The sequence below is a fragment of the Schistocerca nitens genome, chromosome 7 (assembly GCF_023898315.1).
Source record: "Schistocerca nitens isolate TAMUIC-IGC-003100 chromosome 7, iqSchNite1.1, whole genome shotgun sequence".
Lineage (NCBI taxonomy): Eukaryota > Metazoa > Arthropoda > Insecta > Orthoptera > Acrididae > Schistocerca > Schistocerca nitens.
In genome coordinates, this window is record NC_064620.1 from 369595963 (window position 1) to 369623497 (window position 27535).

The following is a 27535-nucleotide window of genomic DNA, read 5'->3' on the forward strand; positions in this document are numbered from 1 at the left end:
ATCCCATGGACCGCGCGCACAACGTTAACTTTTATTCGCGTTGCACTTCCGCACTACATTTCCTGCTTTACACCGATAGTACTTTCGTGGCAGTGGAAAATTTGATTTTGCAGCTTCACTTATTACAGTTCAACTAAAGCTCAAAAACAGTTCAAACACAATTCCAGGCCTACTTATCACAGTTCCCATGCAGTTCTCACAAGGGAACCTCCCCATCGCACCCCCCTTAGATTTAGTTATAAGTTGGCACAGTGGATAGGCCTTGAAAAACTGAACACAGATCAATCGAGAAAACAGGAAGAAGTTGTGTGGAACTATGAAAAAAATAAGCACAATATACAAACTGAGTAGTTCATGTGCAACATAGGTAACATCAAGGACAGCGTAAACTCAGGAGCGCTGTGGTCCCGTGGTTAGCGTCAGCAGCTGCGGAACACGAGGTCCTTGGTTCAAGTCTTCCATCGAGCGAAAAGTTTAGTTTATTTTATTTAATTTATGATTATCGCATCCACAAGAAAACCTAAATCGGGCAAGGTAGAAGAATCTTTTTACCCATTCGCCAAGTGTACAAGTTAGGTGGGTCGACAACATATTCCTGTCATGTGACGCACATGCCGTCACCAGTGTCGTATAGAATGTATCAGACGTGTTTTCCTGTGGAGGAATCGGTTGACCTATGACCTCGCGATCAAATTTTTTCGCTTCCCATTGGAGAGGCACGTCCTTTCGTCTATTAATCGCACGGTTTTGCGGTGCGGTCGCAAAACACAGACACTAAACTTATTACACTGAACAGAGACGTCAATGAACGAACGGACAGATCATAACTTTGCGAAAATAATGAAAGTAAACTTTTCACTCGAGGGAAGACTTGAACCAAGGACCTCTCGTTCCGCGCTGCTCACGCTAACCACGTGACCACGGCGCTCCTGAGCTCACACAATGTCCTTGATGTTGCATATCTTGCACATGGACTACTCAGTTTGCATATTTTGATTATTTTTTCATAGTTCCACACAACTTCCTCCTATTTTCTCGATTGATCTGTGTTCAGTTTTACAAGGCCTATCCACTGTGCCAAGTTATAACTAAATCTGAGGGGGGTGCGATGGGGAGGTTCCCTTGTCAGGTCCTTAACTGTTCACACGTATCACAGCCCTTACACAGTTCGCTGGTCGGTTGTAGTTCACAGTTCTCGCTCATAAAATGTATCCTCATAATTCCAAAGCACTTCAATCATTTTCCTCGCAAGAGATGCCGTGTACGGCAAGTTGAAATAAAGAGGAAAAGAGAAGCGTAATGTCGTCCGTAACATAAATCCTTTGTCTCTTAAATATTGCTCTTCTTCAAATGGTTCAAATGGCTCTGAGCACTATGGGACTCAACATCTTAGGTCATAAGTCCCCTAGAACTTAGAACTACTTAAACCTAACTAACCTAAGGACATCACACACACCCATGCCCGAGGCAGGATTCGAACCGGCGACCGTAGCAGTCCCGCGGTTCCGGACTGCAGCGCCAGAACCGCTAGACCACCGCGGCCGGCTGCTCTTCTTCATACCTCCTCTGTGTTACCACAGATGACGTTGTCACTGATCTCATTTGTAATAAGATTGCAGTACACGAGGGTGCCTATTTGCTTCCACTGCGTAAGTTCTAATAAATGTTCACCAACTTGCAGTCATCTACAGTTGTTGTTCCCTACGCAGCTAACAGCACGTACCTCATGAACCCGTAATCTTGAGGCTGTAAGAAACTCTTAGCGAGGAACTATTGTTTTGGCAATGATAAAATTACCAATCAGTTCGTTTATACGGGATGCCACTCGCTTCTTATTAACAGAACACGAGAAAATGTAAAATTACGCTCCACTTTAGAGAAACAAATGCCGAACCAGTTCTATTCACAAACTAGACATTGCAAATTAAGTGTCAACTGATACCGCGGCGAACAACATGTCCGCCTTCGATACTGACGCACCAGCTCTGATCTTACAGTTGAACCACTTCGCCCGCCATCCATGTTGTCGCTTTCCAAAGATCACATAAGTGCTTCCTTTGCCTTTTAGTTTATCAGTTGTTTATTTAATTGCTGCTTATTAATACTTGTGAAATAATGGAATCAGAACACGCTATTGAGAGATGCTTTAAATATGAAATGCAAGTAATTACGTTGTTTAGTTTGTCAACTATTAATAACAGAAGATTACCATTTGGCAAGCATCTTCCGAACGCAGCAGCCAATCGCGGAGAAGGACCACAATTTAGGCGGTCTTCCTCACGATACCCGTACCGAGCAAACCATCTGCCATCGGTACCTCACACTACATTACGTCACTGCCGCCTTCTCAACTGCTCTAAGAAGCGCTTCTTGTACCTGAATATGATGGCTGCAAAGCCAGAAATATTACACCCGCTATTCGGTGATACATTAGGGATGACAGAAGGATGGAATTTAATTAGTGCAAATATAAACAGAATACGTTTTATTTCTAAGAAGAGTCTGAAAATTCAACAACATTGGCGTATAAAGGTACGAAAATGGCATTATCTTACCAGGAAAAATAGACTTATTTAACGTCAAAAACAGGACAAAAATAAATGTTCAACAGTGTTTTCTTTTTTTTTTTTTTAAAAAAAAGGAAATATGCTATTGAGATTTTGCCATCACAAGACATTGCAGAGAATAAAATGAGTTTCAATTTGCATCTTAGTGAAATAACACCAAAATTTTAGAAAATGAAAAAATTGACGGAAAGTTGCATCTTAGTTAAAACAGCGACAAAAAGTTCTAGAAGATGAAATTGGGTGAAAATGTCTTGTAAGTGACACCAAACTCAACACTGTCCATCAACTCGGAATCGCTTCCGGTTTCTTCCTCGTTCTGAGGGTTGGCGGCGGAGGGAACGGCTCTAGGAGTGCCTCCCTGGTCAACGAACACCTCAGTGTAGAATTTGAGTTTGTCGTTGGTCACCCAATCTTCACCAAAGAAGGGTTCCAAAAGCTTTTTGACGTCTCCGAGTTTGGCTTCTGAAAGATCTACACCTGCCGTGATTGGTGTTGGTCCGTCTGCTTTGCTGAAATTTTTTCCCCTCTTCAGGATGCTCTTACCGGCTCCAGCTTCAAAACTGTAGAAGGGCTCTCCACGAACTAGACAAATTTTCTTCTTTTAGCTTTTCGTGAACGTGACTGCTTTGGCTTTTTGGATCTGAAAATGCCGGTTACCAATAAGTTTTACTGGGACTTCAGCGCATTCTTTCCAATCTGCAACAGGACATTCATTTTGTCCTTGACGAACAACCCTTGCAAATTTCGCAAGGTGCTGAATGTATGCAGGCGGGTTTCCAATGACACTCAACTTGTGAAGTTGTCTTTCGATGTTACCAAAAAACCCTGTCAGATGGGATGAATTAGTGGCCCACTGTTGGGAACGACAGTTCTATTTCTTCTAGTTTCGAGAAGAAAACCATGATATAGCATGCTGATGATCGTCCTGACTTACTCTGACACCCACATTCATCGGAAAACAACCGAAGTTTTTTCGCTCCTTCGAAGTTAACGTGAGATAATCTGTGGTGAGCCATCGACACTATTTGGTTTGATCCTTTAGTATATTCATGTTCCAATCAAATCTACGAAAAAAACGGCATTCTAGCTTCCGTGGTGGGTGGTATGTGATAGCGGTTTTAATAACACTTTCATTACTTTGTCGTAAAATTTTGACATAAAGTATTTGGTAAGTAATTATTATTATACGCTTTAACTTGCTGTAACTCTATAAATTTTACAATATAAAGTTATTTTCCTACTCGCCCATCGGTTCCACAGTAATGTACTGTGGAACCGATGGGCGAGTAGAAAATTTTACTACTAACGGTGGTACTAACGTGGCGGTACCTAAAAAAGATTGACTAACTCTGGTTTAGAATGAATAGCGTGAAGAAGGAAGGAAAAGGAAAGAAGTGAGAAAATAAAAAGAGAGCTTGCGTGCTAATCTAAATATACAACAAAGTAATCTGTCAGGTATCCTTCTGACTATCCTTGACACGCCGCGCGTGATTAGCCGAGCGGTCAGAGGCGCTGCAGTCATGGACTGTTCGGCTGGTCCCGGCGGTGGTTCGAGTCCGCCCTCGGGCATGGGTGTGTGTGTGTGTTTGTCCTGAGAGTAATTTAGGTTAAGTAGTTTGTAAGCTTAGGGGCTGATGACCTTAGCAGTTACGTCCCATAGTGCTCAGAGCCATTTGAACCAGTTAAGTCCCATAAGATTTCACACACACACAGACACTATCCTTGACAAAGACGGGGTATTCTGTGCAAGTAACGTGGTTGTAGATTGGTCTGTTTGGAAACGATGGCCGGCCGCGGTAGCCGTGCGGTTCTAGGCTCTACAGTCTGGAACCGCGCCACCGCTACGGTCGCAGGTTTGAAATCTGCCTCGGGCATGGATGTGTGTGACGTCCTTAGGTTAGTTAGGTTTAAGTAGTTCTAAGTTCTAGGGGACTAATGACCTCAGATGTTGAGTCCCATAGTGCTCAGAGGCATTTCAACCATTTATTTTTGGAAATGATGCAGCTGCTGCCGGATAATGGTCTTCTTGAAGAATAGGTCTGTGGACTCCTTCCAGGAGTGATAACTGCTGACACATAGAAACCTGTTTCTCGTCGGTGCTGAGCATTGGCACGCACTTAACACAAATATTTGTGTGCGCCTTATCATCCGATACCTGACGAGCGCGGCCTAATGACGTGCTCACGGAAGCAGTGTGGAAAGTGTAAACAGGTGTCTCCATCCCTCCTGCTATCTCCACGGAGGTATGTAAAACCGGACTGGTCAACTAACGACTCCCAAGTTGTGGTATTCCAAACTCGTTTGAAGACAAGACCAGAAAAACAAGGGTTAGAACCAGACTATCTAGCCACTTCTAATTTGACCGATATACCATCCAACAGAAAACGTCGCAGATAGGTCTGTTCAGCCGGCCATAGTGGCCGTGCGGTTCTAGGCGCTACAGTCTGGAGCCGAATGACCGCTACGGTAGCAGGTTCGAATCCTGCCTCGAGCATGGATGTGTGTGGTGTCCTTAGGTTAGTTAGGTTTAATTAGTTCTAACTTCTAGGCGACTGATGACCTCATAAATTAAGTCGCATAGTGCTCAGAGCCAATTGAATTAGGTCTGTTCTCATCAAAGAGTCATGGAACGAGAAAGCACCCAATATGACAGGGAAATATGCGATGAATTGAAAAAAGTGTACTGGAAGTTTGGTATGAAACAGACATAAATATGATTTATGCTGGAAATAAGTAATGTATCGCATCGATTTCAGCGATAATAGAGTACAATGTATATCAAAATGACTTAATTGATTTCGCAAGACTATAGCATCTACTACATGAATAAGGATAGAAACCTGGGGTGAATTTCAATTTACGCATCGAAACTAAAGTTTACCTTGGTGGCTGTTGTAAGCTGCCGGTACATGCGGTTCACGGTAGAGGTCTCCCTGGTGCACATTAGGGTTGGCGTATCGAAAAGCGATGTAACGAAATAATGATATATCGGAATCACTAACTCAATATTTTCAATCGATAATTATCCTACCGAAATATCGGTGACATCGATATTTTGCAGTTATATAATCGGATTATATCATTACTGTCAGCATCTAACTCACAATAGGGAACATTCAGTTCTACTATCTTTTAAATATTGAAATATTTACAATATAATAACGGTGCCTATTGTTATTTTTACGTTGAAATTCTTAGAGAAATTTAGACTGGTGTCAGTAGCGTATTTTCGTAACCTTGTATCACATGAAACGAAGGTTGGCAGAAATACTGGAAATGTAGAGGCTAAAAACAAATGAGTAAGTCTATACATTGAAGACGCTTCTTCAGAATTATGAGTATATTTACGAATACGACCCCCTGGGCGATTAGGAGATAACTGATTCACAGCCCAGAGGAAAATGTGTCAACATAGGCGCAGTCTGTATCAGATAGCTAGCAATTATTTCTTTGTTGTGGGAACTTCAGTTACAGCAGAAGAACTATTTTCAAAAGCTGGTGCAGTGATTTCTGCCAAAGAAGTAGATTAAAAGCAGAACATGTCAAAAATTAATCATTTCAACTTCTTTAGAAAATGACTTTTGGAACCGATTTTTTTTTCATTTATGTTGTCTGTGTTTTGAGTGACTTTCTTCTATTTTTTCATATGCTTTACTATAAGTTTTCCAGTTTTCCTAACATTTTTCTGCTTATATGTAAATAAAGTATAATTAAATTTGGTTTTCCCTAATTTTACTATTAATTCAGAAAACCAATCGTCACAGTTGCAGCCTTGATTCGTGTGAATTTTAAAACCAAATTTCTGCCACTGACATATCGAAATATGGATACTTTTCGTCAATATCAACTTTTAGTTCGATGGTGTTCGATTACGCCCAATATCGATATTTGTCTTTCTATGTCCCATCACTAGTGTAGATTGTTCGTTTGCTCGGCAGGGAGGGGTGGGGGTAGCGGCGAGTGTGTCTGCTTGCCCCTTCTGTAATCTGAACACATCCGTTTCATTTATTATAGAATCCTCTCGAAAGTTTAGTTGTCACTGTCTGGGATTCACTAGATTTAACATTGCTGACAGCGACGAGGAACACAGTAGCTTTGGCAATCACTATACAACTTGAAGTTTCTTAGTTCTTACACTGTCCACGGGGAATACGCCGATTCCTTGGTGTGGAGGCAATTTCGGCGCTGGTCTGTAGTAATGATGGATACGGAATTTTATACAAAAAATCCTTCTTTTGTCGCTTCCTCGTTCGTCGCTTATCGAGCTGAAGGAAGGAGCTCATCTTAAAACAATGGCTCACAGATGCCGCCGCCGATTCCCTACACGCAACAGTCATCCATCCCCAGTTTAGATAATGACGTCCCCTTCACTTGATGCACAGCGGAATCACAAGAGTAGTTTGCCATTTCTCTGTGGAAAAAGAAAACTCGCGATGATGACTTGATGCTTCGGTTATCTGTTTTAAATGACAGAGCCACTGTAGTACACTCGAGAGAAGACAATCATGCTATGTTGTAGGTGTGTACATTCATACTTAGTCCCAAACACACCAACCGAAGAAAAAAAGACCATTCTCTGCACCAGGAGAGAAGGAAAAAGTGTGAAATATTGAGGTCGAAAAAATGTGTTCCACAGGACTGGGATCGCCTGAGTCTGTGGGTGTAACACAGCGCCGCAAGCAGGCACACAGCTACGAATTCTGCGTTCCATCTGGCCTGATTACATACTTAGAGGACAAACTGGAGATACTAAGAATTCCCCGGTGCAGTCGTTGGGTACTACAAGTTGATTCTACCGGCCAGTTTGAAGATGTTGATGGAAGGCTGCCCACAGTCGTCTAGTCATAGGCCTATGCTGGTCCTAGGATACACATTAACTAACCAAAAAAAGTAACATTCATATTTTTTGTTCAACTCCTGTTATGCCAGCCGACAATAACAAACAGAAGTCATGAAAGTAATACACTTAATCTATTAAGATGAACGGATGTGAAGTTTTAGAAGTAAAGTGGTGTAGATGGCATAAAAGTTGAATATTGAATAAGCCCTTTTAAAATTTTATTCCCTCTTTCTCCACTTCGCGGAGTATTAATGTGGCATTTTTGTCGATTCCAGCGGGACTTCCTCAATCATTATAACGTTTTCTCCTATTGAAGGTTTTTAATTTTCAGCTTCAACTTAACATGATGGGAGTTTGAGAAAATGACTTTTGTGAATATTGACGACCAGTAGCTTCATTTCACAAAACGCTGGATAATCGGAATTCAGAGTATGTAATTCCCTATTGTCGAATTAAAAAGGTGGGGTCCATTTTCATGTTAATAACATAAAAAGATGTATTTTGTTTATGTCATTGAAATATGCTTCCTACTCACGTATCAAAATGTACTACCCTAAGAACACTAAACACTAGCAAATAGTTATCAGTCTTTCCAGACAAAGTAAGCTTTGTGTATTTTTTGTCAAATTTAGACCTTGGGGCAAAGTACGTGTTGAATTCTACCGAATCAGTTACATCAAACCCGGTAAACTTTGAATTTTCTCTGCTCAAGGAAAATTCTTCTGCGGACGCCCATGCTCTAGATAGTGAAAACACAGTAACAAAAGACGGTGTCTGTATTCCCTTTCAATTCGTTTGCAAATGTACGGCGTGGTATTCGCCGCCAGAGCGGCAGTGTTCCTCCTGCAGCTCAAAGCATTCAACGATGGCACCAGCTGCTTCAAGGCGCTGGTTGTTTACGTAAAGGGAAATCCACGCGTCGCCCCCTTGTGCTAATAGACTCAGAGCACACTCAACAGAATTTGGCGCATAGTTCACAAGAGTCTACTCGTCGTGTCAGCCATGAGTTAGACACGTCTCGTATGTGGCTGGTGTGTTTTGCGGTGACGTTACTCTTCAAACTACACAGGATTCTTACACTACTGGCCATTAAAATTGCTACACCAAGAAGACATGCAGATGATAAACGTGTATTCATTGGACAAATATATTATACTAGAACTGACCTTTGATTACATTTTCACGCAATTTGGGTGCATAGATCCTGAGAAATCAGTACCCAGAACAACCACCTCTGGCCGTAATAACGGCCTTGATACGCCTGGGCATTGAGTCAAACAGAGCTTGGATGGCGTGTACAGGTACAGCTGCCCATGCAGTTTCAACACGATACCACAGTTCATCAAGAGTAATGACTGGCGTATTGTGACGAGAAAGTCGATCGGCCACCATTGACCATACGTTTTCAATTGGTGAGAGATCTGGAGAATGTGCTGGCCAGGGCAGCAGTCGAACATTTTCTGTAACCAGAAAGGTCCGTACAGGACCTGCAACATGCGGTCGTGCATTATCCTGCTGAAATGTAGGGTTTCGCAGGGATCGAATGAAGGGTAGAGCCACGGGTAGTAACTCATCTGAAATGTAACGTCCACTATTCAAAGTGCCGTCAATGCAAACAAGAGACGTACGAGACGTGTAACGAGTAGCACCCCATACCATCACGCCGGGTGATACTCCAGTATGGCGATGACGAATACACGCTTCCAATGTGCGTTCACCGCGATGTCGCCAAACACAAATGCGACCATCACGATGATGTAAACAGAACCGGGATTCATCCGAAGAAATGACGTTTTGTCATTCGTGCACCCAGGTTCGTCGTTGAGTACACCATCGCAGGCGCTTCTGTCTGCGATGCAGCGTCAAGGGTAACCGCAGCTTTGGTCTCTGAGCTGACAGTCCATGCTGCTGCAAACGTCGTCGAACTGTTCGTGCAGATGGTTGTTGTCTTACAAACGTCCCCGTCTGTTGACTCAGGAATCGAGACGTGGCTGCACGATCCGTTACAGCCATGCAGTTAAGATCACTGTCATCTCGACTGCTAGTGATACGAGGCCGTTGGGATCCAGCCCTGCGTTCCGTATTACCCTCCTGAACCCACCGATTCCATATTCTACTAACAGTCATTGGATCTCGACCAACGCGAGCAGCAATGTCGCGATACGATAATCCGCAATCGCGATAGGCTACAATCCGACCTTTATCAAAGTCGGAAGAAATCGGTTGTAAACTTTCCTCATGTCAGCACGTTGTAGGTGTCGCCACCGACGCCAACCTTGTGTGAATGCTCTGAAAAGCTAATCATTTGCATATCACAGCATCTTCTTCCTGTCGGTTAAATTTCGCGTCTGTAGCACGTCATTTTCGTGGACATGTCCGAAAGAACAGATACCATCTTCATATAGTTAAGGCTAATCGGCCATTGACCTTCTTCTTCTGTGCGGATGTACACATATTGCCCCAACTCTTACGGGACTCGGTAAGATTATCTGCCGCGAGTAACGAGTGTAATGATGAAATGGTTCAAATGGCTCTGAGCACTATGTGACTTAACTTCTGAGGTCATCAGTCGCCTAGAACTTAGAACTAATTAAACCTAACTAACCTAAGGACATCACACACATCCATGCCCGAGGCAGGATGCGAACCTGCGACCGTAGCGGTCGAGCGTTTCCAGACTATACTGCCTAGAACCGCTCGACCACCCCGGCCGGCCAAACGAGTGTAATGAGCAGGGGCACTACGAATGTAGTGTGTGGACATTAAGTTGGAAATGGGGGTCTCATGAGGTGTGTGAAAGAGGTAGGTCCCTGCAGTCGCACTATCCTCTGTACTCCCGGTGGCTCAGATGGATAGAGCGTTTGCCATGTAAATAGGAGATCACGGGTTCGAGTCCCAGTCGGCGCACATATTTTCAACTGTCCCTGTTGAAGTACATCAACGTCTGTCGGCAGCGTAGGGTCATGATTAATTATCATTTCACGCAGGATTCAATTGATACAAGCCCTTCATCACGGCGGTAAGGCCAGCCTCTGTGGCCAGGCGGTTCTAGGCGCTTCATTCCGGAACCGCGCTGCTGCTATGGTCGCAGGTTCGAATCCTGCCTCGGGCATGGATGTGTGTGAAGTCTTTAGGTTAGTTAGGTTTAAGTAGTTGTAAGTCTAGGGGAGTGATGACCTCAGATGTTAAGTCCCGTAGTGCTTAGAGCCATTTGGTCCATTTTGGACGGCGGTAAGAAACAACGAGTATAGTTCTGCGGATCTATTCTTTGTCTGGGGATTAACAATTTCTTTTCGTCTTCGGTGTTCAGTGATCAGGCTACATTCCATTTATGTGGACACGTGAAACGTGGCAAGGTAAGCAAGAGAGACACTGACCAAAACATCTTGTTGTTCGTACTGTTGAAAGGTGGCTACACTGAGTCACAGCGCCATAGATTGCGCCAAAGAGTTTTATTCCGCCGCCTCCACTGGCAGTGCTTGTTCAGAAGTTGCTGTGGGCAGTAGTAGTTCTGAGGTTGCAGTAGTCAGTGTTTATTGAGAGCATGTCGATAGCAGTACTAGTTGTGAGCACGTCGTGTGCAGTTGTTCTGATGGGCTAGACAGCCGAGGCTGTTCGATTGGGGATGTTTTAATGATCAGAGTGTATTTTTCGTCAATATATATGAGGTAATAAAAAAATTTTTGTATTTCAAATCTCCTAAATAACAATACCTCTTGGTCACAGGTTCAGTCAACAAAGCATCTGGCTTGTGTTCATGTATTAGAGTGTAATTCTGGTTTCTATGTGCAATCATAGTATTTCTGGTTTTTTTTAATTACTTCATTGTAAATGGCGTTTAAAGCATCTTGTCGTATTGAGGAAGAACCGTGCCAGATGTGTACATTGAATCACACTTCCACACACAGAACAGTTACACTTTATAGTTGCTGGGGACTTAATTAATTAATTGTGTTAACGGAAATTTGTATAGGGTTTGACAATTTTGTGCAATTATGAAGATTTCAATTGTTCGTTAATCGTGTTTGTCGGGAAGCATTTCGTGTGAATAGTATTGTTGGTGATAAAGTGTCATATTGTGTGTAATTTTCGTATAGTGACGAGTTTTGTATGTTTTGTAAATGATTACGCGATCGATGAAAAAGGCAAAAATGATGGATAGTGAGAATGACGAAATTGTTAACATGGCGAACTCGCCAACACAGGAGAACAGTATGATGAATAATGAAGTAGAAAGTAATTTAATAAGCAGGGAAAATAGTCCGGAACCAGTTCAAAACTTTTCACAATCAAAAAATTTTCAGAATACGAGATTAACGACAGAAGATTCTGGAATAGTATCAAACACAGATAGCTTTACAGCTATGACAAAGGAAGCTGGTTTTGCGGGAAATGTTAGGGGCGAAAAGAATTTCGAACCAGTTAATATGGAGCAGTTGATGAGTGCAATATTCAATTTGGGATCTGAATTAAAAACAGTGGGATCACAAATAGGAACAATTAAAACTAATATGGGAACAATGGAAACACGGTTAGACTCACTGGGATCACAGTTAGGATCTGAATTAAAAACAGTGGCAACACGGCTAGAAACTGATATGGGAACAATGGGAACACGGTTAGACTCACTGGGATCACAGTTAGGATCTGAATTAAAAACAGTGGCAACACGGCTAGAAACTGATATGGGAACAATGGAAACACGGTTAAACTCACGAATAGTGACATGCTTTAAAAACATGAAAGATGAATTAAAGAGAGAAATTAGAGAAGAAATACAACCGATTCTGAATTCTCACAATAATAGATTAATTTCGGTAGAAATTAGACAAAAGGAACATGATACAGAACAGGAAGAAAGATGTTGCGTGATAGTACAAAAATTCTCAGAGTTAAATTTACAACGTGCACATGATAAGGAAGAAATATTTGAAAGAATCGAGGAATCCGCATCAAATGACAGAATAAATAACCTAACACAACAGTATGAACAGTTAACTACTAAATGAGTCAATACTGAAACCCGAGTCGCGACACTTACGGAAGACGTAAATAAACAGAAAGAACAAATAGGTGACTTATCGGAAAGAGTTGAGGAGATTTCAAATAATTTGACAAGTCTTAGTTTAAATGGGGACAGAGATTCAGCTGATACAGCTCCATTGCTATTTGCAGAAACCGAAGAGTACCAGAATATAAATAAACTTGAGCGAAATAAAATAGCTCTCGTGGACCAAACACACAACATCAAGAAATCCATTAGTGTCTGTTCTGGTATCCAGCGACTAGTGGTCTGCGTCTGTTTACCTAGTTGGTGCGGCAGTGAAATATGGCTTGATCTCAACAATCAAGTCTGCAATTACCGTGATCTTGTTAAAGGTCACCACAACCAACTTCAACTTGAAGTAATCATGATGGAACAAATGGAAAGAAATCCGCTACCCCAGGCCCCAGTCAACGGACTGGACTTTCCTGGTCATCGGATTCTGGGGGACCAGGAACATCATGAGGAGAAGAGTCGGAGCTTCTCAAAACCTCTTCGCAAGCACTACCTTGGCACTCTCAATGCAAACACTCTGTTCAAACTTGGAAAACTAAAACAACTGACAGACATGCTAGATAAATTTCACATCAAAATTCTTGCCATTCAAGAGACGCGCTTCGTAGATGAAAACCATTTCGACACAGAACATTACAGGATTTACAAAGGTAAACCTGCGGTCAGAAGAGGAACACCATTATTGTTTGGTACAGGGTTTGCAGTATACAAATCAGTCATGGATAACATCATAGACTTCAATTCAATATCAGAACGTATCTCGACACTGTCCTTCAAATCAGGTAATAAAGCATACACAATTATCAACGCACATGCACCTGCAAATGACCATAACAGAAAAAAGCCACAAGAAATTGAAGACTTCTGGGAAGACATGGAGGAAGTAACTAACAACGTACCAGAAAGACATGTGAAAATTTTAATGGGTGATTTCAATGCGCAGCTTGGTAAGGAGAGAAAATTCAGAGAAATAACAGGCCCATACTCAGCGCATATTCGCACGAACAGAAATGGGGAACACCTCATAAAATATTGTCAAAACTTTAACCTCAAAATCATGTCAACACAATTTCAAAAACCAAGACGAAAACTTACAACATGGAAAGCACCCAACACAGTGTGGGGAGAATTTCAGATTGATCATGTGGCCATATCCAAGAAAAATTCGCGGGAAATTCTAAATGTCAGAACACGTAAAGGAGTCTTCGAGTCTGATCATTATTTGCTACAAGTTAAGATTAGGCCAATCCCAAGACTGAAACAGACAGCGCAAAACAAAATAGTCAAACCTGATCCGGAATACTTGAAGATAAACAGGGATAAAATCGTTGAAGAAATTAATAGGCATTCAATAGACACATGGACAGATCTGGCGAAGGCAGTTCAGAAGACTATGTGCTGGGGACAACCACCTAGAAAACGCAAACATAGGTGGTGGAACGCAAATTGTGATGAAGCCATTGAGAGAAGAAAGCAAGCATGGGACAAGTTCAGTAGCTACAGAAATTCAGAAACATGGAAAGAATTTCACGAAGTTCAGAAACTAGCATCGAAGGAAATCAGAAGGGAAAAACGAGCATATGACAATAACAGACTAAAAGAAATTGAGGAAGATTTCAAAAGAAATAACACAAGAAATTTTTACAGAACTTTCAAAGAAAATATTAAAGGCTATCAACCCCCTAGCCTCTGCTTCCGAAGAACAGATGGATCCCTGGAAACAAACACAAAAGAAAACTGTAAAATTCTCAAACATTACTTTGATAAACTTCTTAATTGCAAAAAACCTACAGGAAAATTAACATTCCAAAAGACCACATCTAATGCCGATTCTGATCCACCCACAATAGAAGAGATAGAGGAAATCATAAAACAAATGAAAAATAACAGAGCTGCCAGAGAAGATGGTATTATCGCCGAGATCTGGAAACTCCAAGATGAAAACATCACCAAAAAAATCCATAAGATTATCTCCGAAATTTGGATCACAGAGAAAGTGCCAGAGGAATGGAAATGTGCATTGATCCATCCGTTACATAAAAAGGGTGATAAGTCAGATCCAAACAATTACAGAGGCATTTCGCTAGTACCAGTTACATACAAAATTTTCTCTAAGGTGCTATTAAACAGACTAGAACCACAAGCAGATCTGCAAATTGGGGAATACCAGGCGGGCTTCAGAAAAGGGAGATCATGCATCGAACAGATCTGGAACTTGAGAACACTTTTGAAAGTCAGACAGGCAAGAAACACTGTAGTTACGCTTGTGGACTTTAAAAAAGCATATGATTCCATAGACAGACAGACACTCTTTGACGTACTGGAAGAATATGGTATCGACAGAAAAACCAGGACACTTATACAACAGACGCTTACAGACACTACCTCCAAGATTAAGTTCATGGGAGAAATTTCGGAACCCTTCCACATACACACAGGTGTCCGACAAGGAGACGGGCTCTCACTAATCCTGTTCAACATGGTGTTAGACAAAATTATCTAGCAGTGGGAGGAACAAGTTAAAGGAATACAGCTGGGAAGAACACGTGATACCAAAACAATCATAAAATGTCTGGCATTTGCAGATGATATAGCCATACTCAGCAATAATACACAGGAGGCAAAGGAAGCACTGGAATACTTGCATGAAATAGCTGCCAAAACAGGTCTGCAGGTATCTTACGAGAAGACACAATATATGGAACGACAGACCAACAATGTACACACCATGCATACTGTATATGGATCCGTAGAAAGAGTCGAAAAATTTAAGTATTTAGGGGAGTACATACAAATGGGAGGATCAAACAAGGCGGCTAACATGGAACGAACGAAGAAACTCCAGAAGGCATACAAACTCACATGGTCACATTATAATAAGAAAAGCATATCGAGGCAGGCCAAACTTAGGCACTACAAAACAGTTGTATTACCAGAAGCATTGTGCGCGTCAGAAACAACCACAATGGGAGCATCAGGCATCATAGACACAGAAAAAATAGAACGCAAAATTCTCAGAAAAATATTTGGACCAATTCACAGAGATGGCATATGGATGAAGCGACCTACCAAAGAGCAGAGCTGTACCAGCACACTGACAGACTAACAGACGCGATCAGAAAACGCAGATTAACTTTCTATGGGCACATACAGAGAATGGACAACAACCGACTTACAAAGAAAATTTTTGATGTAGTAAACAGCTCAAGCAAGAAAACAAATTGGTATCATGAAATAGACGAAGACTTAAGGCAGATAGGGATCAACAGGCAAATGATAGGAGACAGGAAATACTTCAGAAACAAAGTTAGGAGTGCAAAATTTATTGTAAAGGAGAGAAAGAAGACAGGAACATTATGGACAGAGCAAAGGAAACAGGAGCACAGCCAAAGGATGAAGAGATTTTGGGAAGAGAAGAGGAAGAGAGGAAAGAAGTGAAAATTGTGTCATCATGTGATTTTCGAGTTCAAACACTGTCCATAAGGGCAACAATGAAATGAATGAATGTAACATGTTGAAAATCAGGGAAAATTTAATGAACGCGTTAAAAGGGAATTTGAGGCGTTACGAAAGCAAGTTAAACAAATTGAAAGCGAAATCGTAGGAAAAGACAGCAGAAGAAATTTAGAAACACAGATAGCAGAGGGCTTTGAAGAAAATAATTTATTTCATTTGTAAGTAGGCTGTTTATGTTTTCTTATTGGCAACGTTACGTAGTGCTCTGTATGAAAATCACTGGCTGTGCTGTGTGCAGTCTGTGGCTAGTTTGCATTGTTGTCTGCCATTGTAGTGTTGGGCAGCGGCAGCTGGATGTTAACAGCGCGTAGCGTTGCGCAGTTGGAGGTGAGCCGCCAGCAGTGGTGGATGTGGGGAGAGAAATGGCGGAGTTTTGTCATTTGTAAGAATGGATGTTATGAACTCCTATATATATTATGACTTTTGATGACTATTAAGGTAAATACATTGTTTGTTCTCTATCAAAATCTTTCATTTGCTAACTATGCCTATCAGTAGTTAGTGCCTTCAGTAGTTTGAATCTTTTATTTAGCTGGCAGTAGTGGCGCTCGCTGTTATGCAGTAGTTCGAGTAACGAAGATTTTTGGTAAGGTAAGTGATTTGTGAAAGGTATAGGTTAATGTTAGTCAGGGCCATTCTTTTGTAGGAATTTTTGAAAGTCAGATTGCGTTGCGCTAAAAATATTGTGTGTCAGTTTAAGCACAGTCATGTATAATTGTACAAAGGGGACGTTTCATATGTCGACCATTAGCCGAGGATACCTCACTGGAGTCTTCCGATTTTTTTTTGTAGTTTGTGTAATTAGTGTAGCTTTTGTTTATTGCTAGCGCGTAATTGTAGAGAGAATCTCCTTTGTAGTTGCAGTCTTTCATTGTTGTACAGTAAAGCAGTTGTGGCATGCATGTAGATTTGCACCAAGTATTTCGCAGCTGCGCTTGCAATTAACTAGATATTATTTTCAATGCTATGTTAATGTGTTTTCTTATTTTTGCTCTTCAAATTGTGCTTTTCTGTGTTATCGTGTGAAATATTGTGACAGTAATGGTGTGTGAAAAACGTAACACTAGGCTCCAAAGTAAACTGAGAAATAATAGTGACGACGAGCGTAGCTTATCAGCACCACTGTGTAATGAATTAACAGACATTCAAAGTAGTAATTTGGTAATTGTGCATAGGGAAATGGAGTGGGGGGCAAATAATGGCCTAGACAGTGAAACAATTAGTGAACAGGGAAGCATTATCGATCGATCGGCCGACAACAGCTCGCCTCAGGAATCCAAAATGACAGGACACAGTCTTGCAAATACTGTAGATTCAGGTTTTGGGGCCTCGCCGTTTTCTCAAATAAGTCAAAACACATTTTCTGCTTGTCAAAATGTGAATGCTGCCGGTGCAAATGCACTGCCGAAATGCATAGAGGAACAGATTCCAGACACTAATACATTATTATTGCAATTAATGCAGCAAATGAAACAAAATCAGAGACAAACACAGCAACAGTTAGACACAATGGAACAAAATCTTCAAAAGTTAGACACGATGGAAGAAAATCTTCAAAAGTTAGACACAATGGAACAACACCAGAGGCAAAAACAGCAACAGTTAGACGCAATGGAACAAAAGCTTCAAAAGTTAGACTCAGTGGAACATAAGCTTGAACAAACACGTGAAGATTTAACTACTGAGTTACATAACATTGAATCGAAATGTCAAAAAGTCTGTAATGATGTAAAAACACAAATTTGTGAGCATTTTCAACCTATTTTTTCGCGGCATGAAAATGCATTACAGAATCACGAAGCAGCCATAAAAGAACTGCAAACTATTGTTCATGAAAATCATGAGACCTTGCAAGCTAAAATTGACTCAGTTGCATCTACCGATTCGGTTACGCAACTTGCAAAAACTCAGGAAAACTTAAAGAACACAGTAGATACTCTGAAAATTGGTTCAGAAAGACACATGGAGGAAATTAGTTCATTATCAGAGAAAGTAGTTGAACTTTCGGATCAGCTAAATAATTTATCTACGAAGGTAGATGATAATCTGAATGACACAAAACCGGTAGTCTTTAATGACACAGAAGAGTGCGAACAAATTAGGATTCAAACAAAATCAGAATCAAATTAATACGCAACACCAAAGAGAAATCCGGGAAGTACAAGATCAGCTGACACAGGTAATACAAGAATTACGTATTTCAGAGGACACTCGCGCCCCAATACGGGAAGAGGGACATAGAAATACGGAACAGCCACAAAATAATAACACAGCGCATTTCGGAAATTATAAAAGAAATTGGCAAGGTGCACCGAATTTTGAAATGGAACCGCCGAAACGACGTAACAATGACCGATATGCGACTCGCCGACATGATGATTTTGACTATAAGCTGTTCATTACTGCACGTAAATTCAAAACATTTAAGAATTCCGGCAATGACATTCATCCACAAGCGTGGCTCCATCAATTCTCTCATTGTTTTCCTCCCAACTGGTCCTTAGAGCACAGATTAGAATTTATGTGTGGCTATTTAGAGAATGAACCAGCTGTAAGAATGTGATCGGTCATTCACGATTGTCACAGTGAAGAAGAATTTTACCGTGCCTTCCTCTCAGCATATTGGTCTCAAACTACACAAGACCGAGTAAAACATAGCATCATAATGATGAAACAATTCGAACAATCTGAATTTTCCAGTCTTGTGAAATATTTTGAAGACATGTTGCACAAGAATCAGTACCTGCCAAACCCATACAGCCCCTCAGAACTCATCCGCATTTGCTTAATCAAATTACCTGAACATTTACAACATATTATTTTGGCAGGACGTTGCAAAGACGACATTGAAGCTTTTCAGGGACTGTTACAAGAACTGGAAATTGACACTGATAATCGCGGAACACGAAAACAGGAATACAACAATTACAGGTCACATCCGTCGCAATTCCGCGATGAAAGAAATAATAACTGGACACAACAAGGCTATTCTTACAACGCAAATCGTGAACAAAACAGACACCGCCCATATGACAACCACTGGCAGAGTAATAGTTACAGAGAAAGATCGCATTTCCATAGTAGTGAATATGACAGAGACAATCATAGAAGCAGACAATTTGGCAACCAGAACTATTATTATCACGGGAGACAGAATAACTTTAGACGCAAAGGTCCAGCGCGCAGTTACGATTCAGGGAGGAATTCTCCACCTCGTGACCGACAAGAAAGAAACTATGGAATCTACCGACATGACGACAGACGATATGATCGTATCGACAGACCTGAAGTGCATCAGAACTGGCGGGATTCAAACAGAGCAGGGTCCTCTCGACAAGGTGAATTTGTAGAAGTTAGGTCTCCAAATCCCAATAACGACGCATGCCAACAAAGAAACAGACAATGACTCGCACCGCAGGCATCCACCTGCGCCGGCTGGCTCAGGGAAAAATAGCATACACGCTAACCTTGAGAAAAATTCCAGTATTCTTTACCAACGTATACCACATGATAATTCCGTCAAAGTTGAAACTCTGCATACTAGGAAGAGTAAAGGTTTACACCACATTTCACATGTAAAACCGTTTATTGAAAGATAATCTGCTTTTTAACTTTGTCTTTGCCATAAAACTTTCACTTCACGTATTAGTACAATTTGTCACACTGAGAAACTGTTAACATGCAACAATGTTTTGAAGTTAACTATCCAGTCTAGAACCTAGGGAACATTTTTAAACAGAAATTACGAATGCATTGTTGTAGTGAACAGACGACACAGTGTTGTTATTTGTACATTCTTGCATGTTAGTTGCACGATTATGTAACGACTATAAGGCTTACATACTTAGAACATATACTGGTACTGCTAATGAGATTTTAATGCAACATTTTGGTTTACTTGAAAATACATTCTGGATTTAAAGTACTTTCTGTGAGATACCAGGTGACACAGTGGTTAGTTTATGTGACAGCTACACGATTTTATCATGACGCTACTAATGAGTGACAATTTACAATGTTGCTTTTGCAGTGTGTCTGTTTTATTTCTGCACAGTTTTTCTGTATTATTCTGGAAAGTAAAACATGTTTTAGTAGTAACTTTTGTGGTATAGCTACAATGAGACAGCCTTTTTCGTAGCACAACAATACGTTACATTATAGTCCTTTCTTGATCACAGTAAGGTACGTAATAACTACGGTATCCATACGCAAAGCATTTCACTTTCGTTTATGATGAGGTAAGTATATTGACTTCAGCAGAACTTTGCTTACAGAGGACGATAACTACGACACTTCCACAGAATTATCTTACAGCAAGACGCACATTTAGCGCTACAGCAGACGCATTTGAGAGATTAATTTTGTACTTAAGCCATTTATTTTTTAAGATTTTTGAATTACAAAGAAAGTTTTCCATGATACATTTCATTCCATTGCTGTAATCTGTAACACCTGAGGGTATAATTACATTAATCCTCAGGGGGGTACACGCTTACTTTGTGTACCATGTGTTGGCAAGCACAAGGAGCCCTAGCTAATATGGTATTTGCTTATACAGCTTTACACACCGGTACCATATTTCTGTAACACATAAATTACACAGCTATCTGATCATTTAACTGAGAGACAAACTTTTTTTTACTACATCAGTGACAGATGTTTAGGTAATTACACCGTTGTATAACTTCACACTTACAAAATTATATTTTGTCTGTACTTTGTGAACTGTTCATATTTTTTCAGACCCATTGTGATATTATGAGAACTTTGAATGATATATTTGGTATGGGATCACGATTTTTAAAGTACGTTTGAGGCAGATGACACTTTTGACATGAGCAGAGAATTTGTTTAAATTATTGCAGAAAGCTACGACGTTTTTGAGATTTGACTGAGGTTTTATGATGTTATTTTTAAGACGACGATGTGTATTATGCTGCTGAGGTATGTTTATGATCAATAAGCTGATGCTATATGAGGAATTTGATTATGCCATGTATTTATTACGATGAAATATTGAAGTGTCGTCGCAACATTGACGTGTCGACGAATATGTATATGTGTAATAAGGTAAGGAGTAATGAATAGTGGTTAGGGCCTCTGACTTGTGAAAAAGGATGTTGGAAACCAAGAATCGTACTTTAAGAGTTATGAAATGTATGTAAATGCGTGAATGTATAACAATGCCTATGAAAATTTTTTGGACACTGTTATATCAATAGGATTTTGTTTCTACAGATTTGTAACGCAAATTCTTGACCTGTGAAATATTTTTATATGAGACTGTCACTGTAGCGGAAACTGCTGTCGTAAATATTTCGGTAAGAAAGGTAAGTGACCGTGACGTAATGCGTTGTGAGCGGCCAGGTGTGCCAGCCGCCTTGAGAAAAAGCCATTAGGCAGAGAAAAAAAGATACCATTAACCTCGCTATTGTCATGCCTTTGTAGAAAGCAACGCAAATACGACACGCTCAAACTTGAAAACATATGATTATACTGTGGAGCTCTTAATTTATGATATTTACTAAAATGCCTAATGAAACGATGAGAAACATTTCATGACTATTGTCTTGCTAGTTGAGAGAAATGCCATATGGCTTGCTTTATGTACTTATTTACTCAATTTGTTTAATATCTAGTTTCTAGCTGCGCTGCAGCATTGGTTAAAATAAAATAGATGTACTAATATAAATATTTTCTGTCTACAGATCGAGTAAATAATAATTTTTTTTAAAAAAATGAGGGAGCACAAAAAGACATTTACCTTCACAGGAACTGCATTCATAATTTTCTTTTCAAGTACTTCGTAATTTATTTTGTAGAATAAATTGTGGTGCACCACTTTAATGACATAGATATTAAGATGTGAATAGACATTTCCCTTATCTGCATTGTTGTCTTTACTGTAATATTTTTCTGCTTGAGCTTTGTCATGCTTAGATATAATTTATTGCATTTGCTTCTGCTGTTTGCCAGGCATAGTACTACTAAATTTCACTTTACATTACTCTGTTAAGCCAGTTTTACTACTGATTTATTTTTCTTGTTTGCTGCTCATTGCGTAATATTAGTTGTAATATTGCTGCTTGCTTGGCCAATTTGAATATTTTGTCATTGCTGTTTGTGTTAATTGTTTTGTACTGCTGCATTGCCTCGTCCCTTAGTTTAGCATCTGAGCTCAGTAGATTTAAGTTAGCTTACGAGGGGGTAGACTATATAAGAATATGAGTTGCGATGAATTTGAAGAAATGCACTGAGAGGTTATACGAGAATAGTACAGAAAGCAGGTATAGATAGGACTTTTTGGAAATAATGAAGAACGAAGGGAGATCTCCGAGAAGTAAAGAAAGTTTTGTTTGCAAAATACTGCAGTACAACAAACCCTGTCCTTTCCTTGTGTTATCCCACTATGTGTTGGTGTACCCTTGTTTATTTATGTTCTTCCTGTCTTTATATGTTTATGTGATACGACTTATGTTATAGGATTTTTCAAATACTCAGCTACATGAACTATGATGAGGAATACTGTTATCCTCAAATATAATTTGCATTAATAATATGTTATTTAATTTGTAAAGATGTTAGACATTGTTAATACTGTTCTGTTTCTGTGCTCAAGTGTGAAATTAATGTTTCGAAAACTATTCTCATTATTTCATATATGTACTTATGTCATAATTCCTGTAACACTGATATACATGTTTATTTCTATTCTTTTGTAAAGCCTGTTTTACTACAAATGTTATCTATATTGTTATGTCCTTTAATGATGTATTTTGTACCTTTGTAATTGTATTCTTATGTTATAAAATCGTAATTGACACCAGTTCATCAAATTTCTGATGGTCATTGTATATGCAAAATATGTGAGAAGTAGGGACTGTCAGTGTTTGCACATGTGTTAATAATTCAGCAAGGGACTGGATAACAGCATTACTGGTTCTGAGGACAATTCCAAAAACTTTGTGAGTGCACAAGTGGTGGTTATGGACTTGCTATATTATCCGCAAGACTCTTCAATGGTGATTGTGCACCTGCACAGTCACAACAGATGGCTGCTGGCCATTTCTACAAGGACTACAGTGGGTCTACACCTTTGCTGACTCACCAGTACCATTATTTCTACAAGGACTGCAGTGGGTCTGCACCTCTGGTGGCCCACCAGTACCGTAATCTCTACCAGGACTACAGTGGGTGTGCTCTGTGATGACCTACCTACCAATACTCTTCAAAATTTCGACTGACTCTGCTGTGGGTTTGCTTTGTTGTGGACCAATACCTGTCTGCATGTCAAGAGTCAGCACTGTCTTTCCGTTGGAAGGACAACACTACTTCTTCAAGATTGCATAGAAATCCACTACTTCCGTGTGCATTTTCTTTTACTGCTCAGACTTTGAGAAAAACACTGCAATGTTACTGTGATGAATGATCAGGACTGTCTTTATGGACTGTGAGAAGATTTTAGCTTTTGACCAACATTGTATCAAGAAGTGTGTGCATTTGATATCTTTCTTACTGTAATTATGAAAATTTTTTTCAAATCTGTATTGGCCAGTGCCCAAAACAATTTGTAAAATTTTTTTATGGGGAGCATGGGGGCTATGTAAGTAGGCTGTTTATGTTTTCTTATTGGCAACGTTACGTAGCGCTCTGTATGAAAATCACTGGCTGTGCTGTGTGCAGTCTGTGGCTAGTTTGCATTGTTGTCTGCCATTGTAGTGTTGGGCAGCGGCAGCTGGATGTTAACAGCGCGTAGCGTTGCGCAGTTGGAGGTGAGCCGCCAGCAGTGGTGGATGTGGGGAGAGAAATGGCGGAGTTTTGTCATTTGTAAGAATGGATGTTATGAACTCCTATATATATTATGACTTTTGATGACTATTAAGGTAAATACATTGTTTGTTCTCTATCAAAATCTTTCATTTGCTAACTATGCCTATCAGTAGTTAGTGCCTTCAGTAGTTTGAATCTTTTATTTAGCTGGCAGTAGTGGCGCTCGCTGTTATGCAGTAGTTCGAGTAACGAAGATTTTTGGTGAGGTAAGTGATTTGTGAAAGGTATAGGTTAATGTTAGTCAGGGCCATTCTTTTGTAGGAATTTTTGAAAGTCAGATTGCGTTGCGCTAAAAATATTGTGTGTCAGTTTAAGCACAGTCATGTATAATTGTACAAAGGGGACGTTTCACATTTACGAGAAGCAACAAGAGAGCGCCAGGCCCGCGAACTTGACAATAATCGAAATTGGGACTGGGACAGACGCGGTAGGTCTTTGTCGCCACGAGGCGAAAACTTTGACTATAAACACTTTTTCACTGTTCAGAAATTGAAGATCTTTCGCAATTCTAAGAATGACATACATCCATGTTCATGGTTAGATCAATTTATGTACACACTTCCACCAAATTGGCCACTAAGTCACAAACTGGAATTTATGTGCGGCTATTTATGTCCTCAGGGGATTCACTAAACTAAGTGAATATGTGTCGTAGAGTGCACAGGGCCCCGAGATGCAGTGGTGCTATTTCCCTTTTAGTTTTCTGCGCCGCTGCCTACTCTTTTACTATTATTTGTATCTATCAAAACAACTCTTCAACTATCAATCTATCTAAAGGAGTCGGTAAAGAATAACCGGATATGACTATTTTACCCAAAAGTGATTTCGGAAATTACCGTTTGGACTTACTGTATCTTCAGCAGCATTCATCCGTGGTTTAAACGAAATTTTACTGTTTATCTTCGTTATAATATTACTTCATATGTTGACGATTTTCTTATTGCTAAACGTTCTTGGAGTGAGCATAACAAAATTTTGGATTCATTATTACGTATTTTTGCCAGAGCTGGCATTACAGTGAACTTGGAAAAATCTGACTTTGGTCGTTCTCAGGTGAAATTCCTTGGTCATATTATGTCTACAGAAGGTATTCTTCCTGATCCAGAGAAACTAGACGCTATTCGTAATTATGCTGTTCCTACCACAAAACGTGATGTTCGTAGTTTCCTTGGTGTCTGTAATTTTCTTAGACGCTTTGTGTTACATTGGACGATTTGGCCACACCTCGTTTATGTGAACTACCTGGAAAGAATTCTAATTGGTGTTGGGATGAGGAAGCTCAATCAGAATTTGAACAACTTCGTGATGCTTTAGTTGCTGCTCCACTTCTTTCACATCCGGATTTATCTAAAGATTTTTGTTTGGCGACGGACTCATCATACAAAGGACTAGGTGCACACTTATTTCAATAGATAGAAGAAAACGGCGTTGTAGTACAGAAAACTATTGCATTTGGAAGTCGTGTTCTCTCTAAATAAGAAAAGAATTATTCGATTACGGAACTTGAAGCCTTGGCTGTTGTTTGGGCTTTCACAAAATTTCGCATATTTTTGTATGGCAGACATACTAAGGTTTACACCGATCATCGAGCTCTGGAATTTCTTATTTCAACAAAATTAACACATGGAAGATTGTCACGATGGGCGCTGTATCTACAGCAATTTGATTTTAGTATTGTTTACATACAGGGTTCTCCAAATATTATTGCTGATGCTTTATCACGTGCACCTATGGGTTTAAAACAAAGTGCTGAAGAGGACCGCAAAGAAAACAATTATTGTTTGATGTATATTCAAGGTGTTGCGTTTGAAAATTTTATTTCGTCTTCGCTCCAGGGCATCGCTATGGAGCAAAACAAGGATCCAATCTGGAAGGACATTAAGGAGAAGTGTAGGAGAAAGGAAAGCGTAGCGATTAGACAGTATTATTTAGTTCGCAATGATATTCTTCTTAAACGAAAATCAGTTGACAACTCTGTTTGGTTAGTTTGCATTCCTGATGAGTGGGTTAATAAATTGATTTGGTATACACATTTCAGTTATGCACACTTTGGTCCCAGAAAATGCTTTCATAAATTACGAGAAAATTGCTACTTCAGTAATTTGGAAAAACGTATTCGATCTGTTCTTGCCAAATGCAAATTATGTCAAAGGCTAAGCCGCCAACTATTTCTCACAGAGCACCGTTGTTTCCTATCATTCCAGCGAAATTAAAGGACATGGCTGCAGTCGATTTGTTCGGTCCAGTGGTTCGTTCTACTAATGGTTTTGCGTACATTTTGGTAGCAGTGGAATTGACATCAAAATATGTGTGTTTTACGCCTTTACGCAAAGCAACAGCTCGTTCAGTATCTAACGCTTTCATCAAACATTTTCTTAAAGAAGTGGGTCATGTTGATAAGGTTATATCAGATAATGGATCACAGTTTCGCTCTAAAATTTGGCTTCGTACTCTACGGCGTCGTAAGATTAAACCAATTTTCATTTCACTTTTTCACCCTCAATCTAACGCTTGAGAGAGATGGATGAAAGAAATCAATAAATTGTGTCGACTTTATTGTCATCAGAATCACAGAACTTGGGATCAGTATCTTCATATTTTTCAAAATATTCTGAATGAACTCCCTAATTATTCAACTTCTTTACCGCCTATACTGATATAAAAAAATAAAGCATCGACAAATCGCATTTCTGAAATCGTTCCTTTTACGCCTACACGGAAACTGCGGCATTCTGAAGTTGTGAACCCCTGGCTGTGCAAAATATTGCATCTGCGGCTGCTAGAAGAGAGAAATCAGCTAAACGTCCTGGTCGTTTAAAAACCTTGTCAGTTGGTCAAAAGGTGTTAATTAAGTCTCACCGTTTGTCTCATAAAGGTAAGGGCTTGTGTCGCAAATTTTTTCTGCTTTATAACGGTCCATATAGAGTTCGCAAAATTATTCATGATAACACTGTCGAAGTAGAAACTCTTAAATCTCGGCGCTCTAGGGGAGTACATCATATATCGAACGTTAAAATTTTTGTGGAACGACATACTTTCGAGAAATCAACAGTTTTACCTAAACATGCAGAGAATACAAGGATGTCGCGCCGTGTTCCGGCGGCGGCACATACCCACAGCAACAGTCAAGTCTGCGCGCCGCACAAGGCAGTCGTTGACCGCAAACAATTACTTCCTACGTCACACGTACCTACAGCTCATCGAGCGCCCAGTGCGAATGCACTGACAGCCGTAAACAAATATACAGTCTAATTTCTCTGATTAAATTCAGTATAAAGCTATAGTGACTTGATAAATTATTTTATTAACGTTCAGTACTTTTCAGGATACAGTTGTATAAAATTTTTAAGAACTTCAGGTAAATTCTGTGTGTGTCCGACGTTAAGAGGACTTGCTATCGAGAAAATTTCAGGAAGAATGTAATTTCGAAGAAGAAACTAATAAACTAAGAAGGTAACTATTAAATGAGTGTATTTTTCAGGGAACATATTTCCACTTAGGTACGTACTTTAGACGTAATTTGCTGCTCGCGCTACGTGATTTATACTTTGTGCTAGATTTCATGTTCTATGAATTTACTTGTGAAGCGACGTGCTTGCGTACATTTGCTGATTGTGACAATGTTTTATTAATGAACAGGGTTGTTACTTGTGCATGTTATGCATTGCTTGGCTGCTATGCTTTTTCACTGATGTCACTTTTTTTATTATTATTATGTGCCTG

The 27535-nt window shown here is 40.0% G+C and overlaps 1 protein-coding gene across 1 annotated transcript in view; it reads right to left on the minus strand.

Annotated features, from left to right (window-relative positions):
* Window positions 1-27535, minus strand: part of LOC126195645 (uncharacterized) — a 179396-nt gene that overhangs the window by 215 nt on the left and 151646 nt on the right. The window contains exon 4 of the mRNA XM_049934269.1: window positions 2377-2389. Within this exon, the coding sequence (XP_049790226.1) occupies window positions 2377-2389 (13 nt within the window). The remainder of the gene's footprint in view (window positions 1-2376; window positions 2390-27535) is intronic.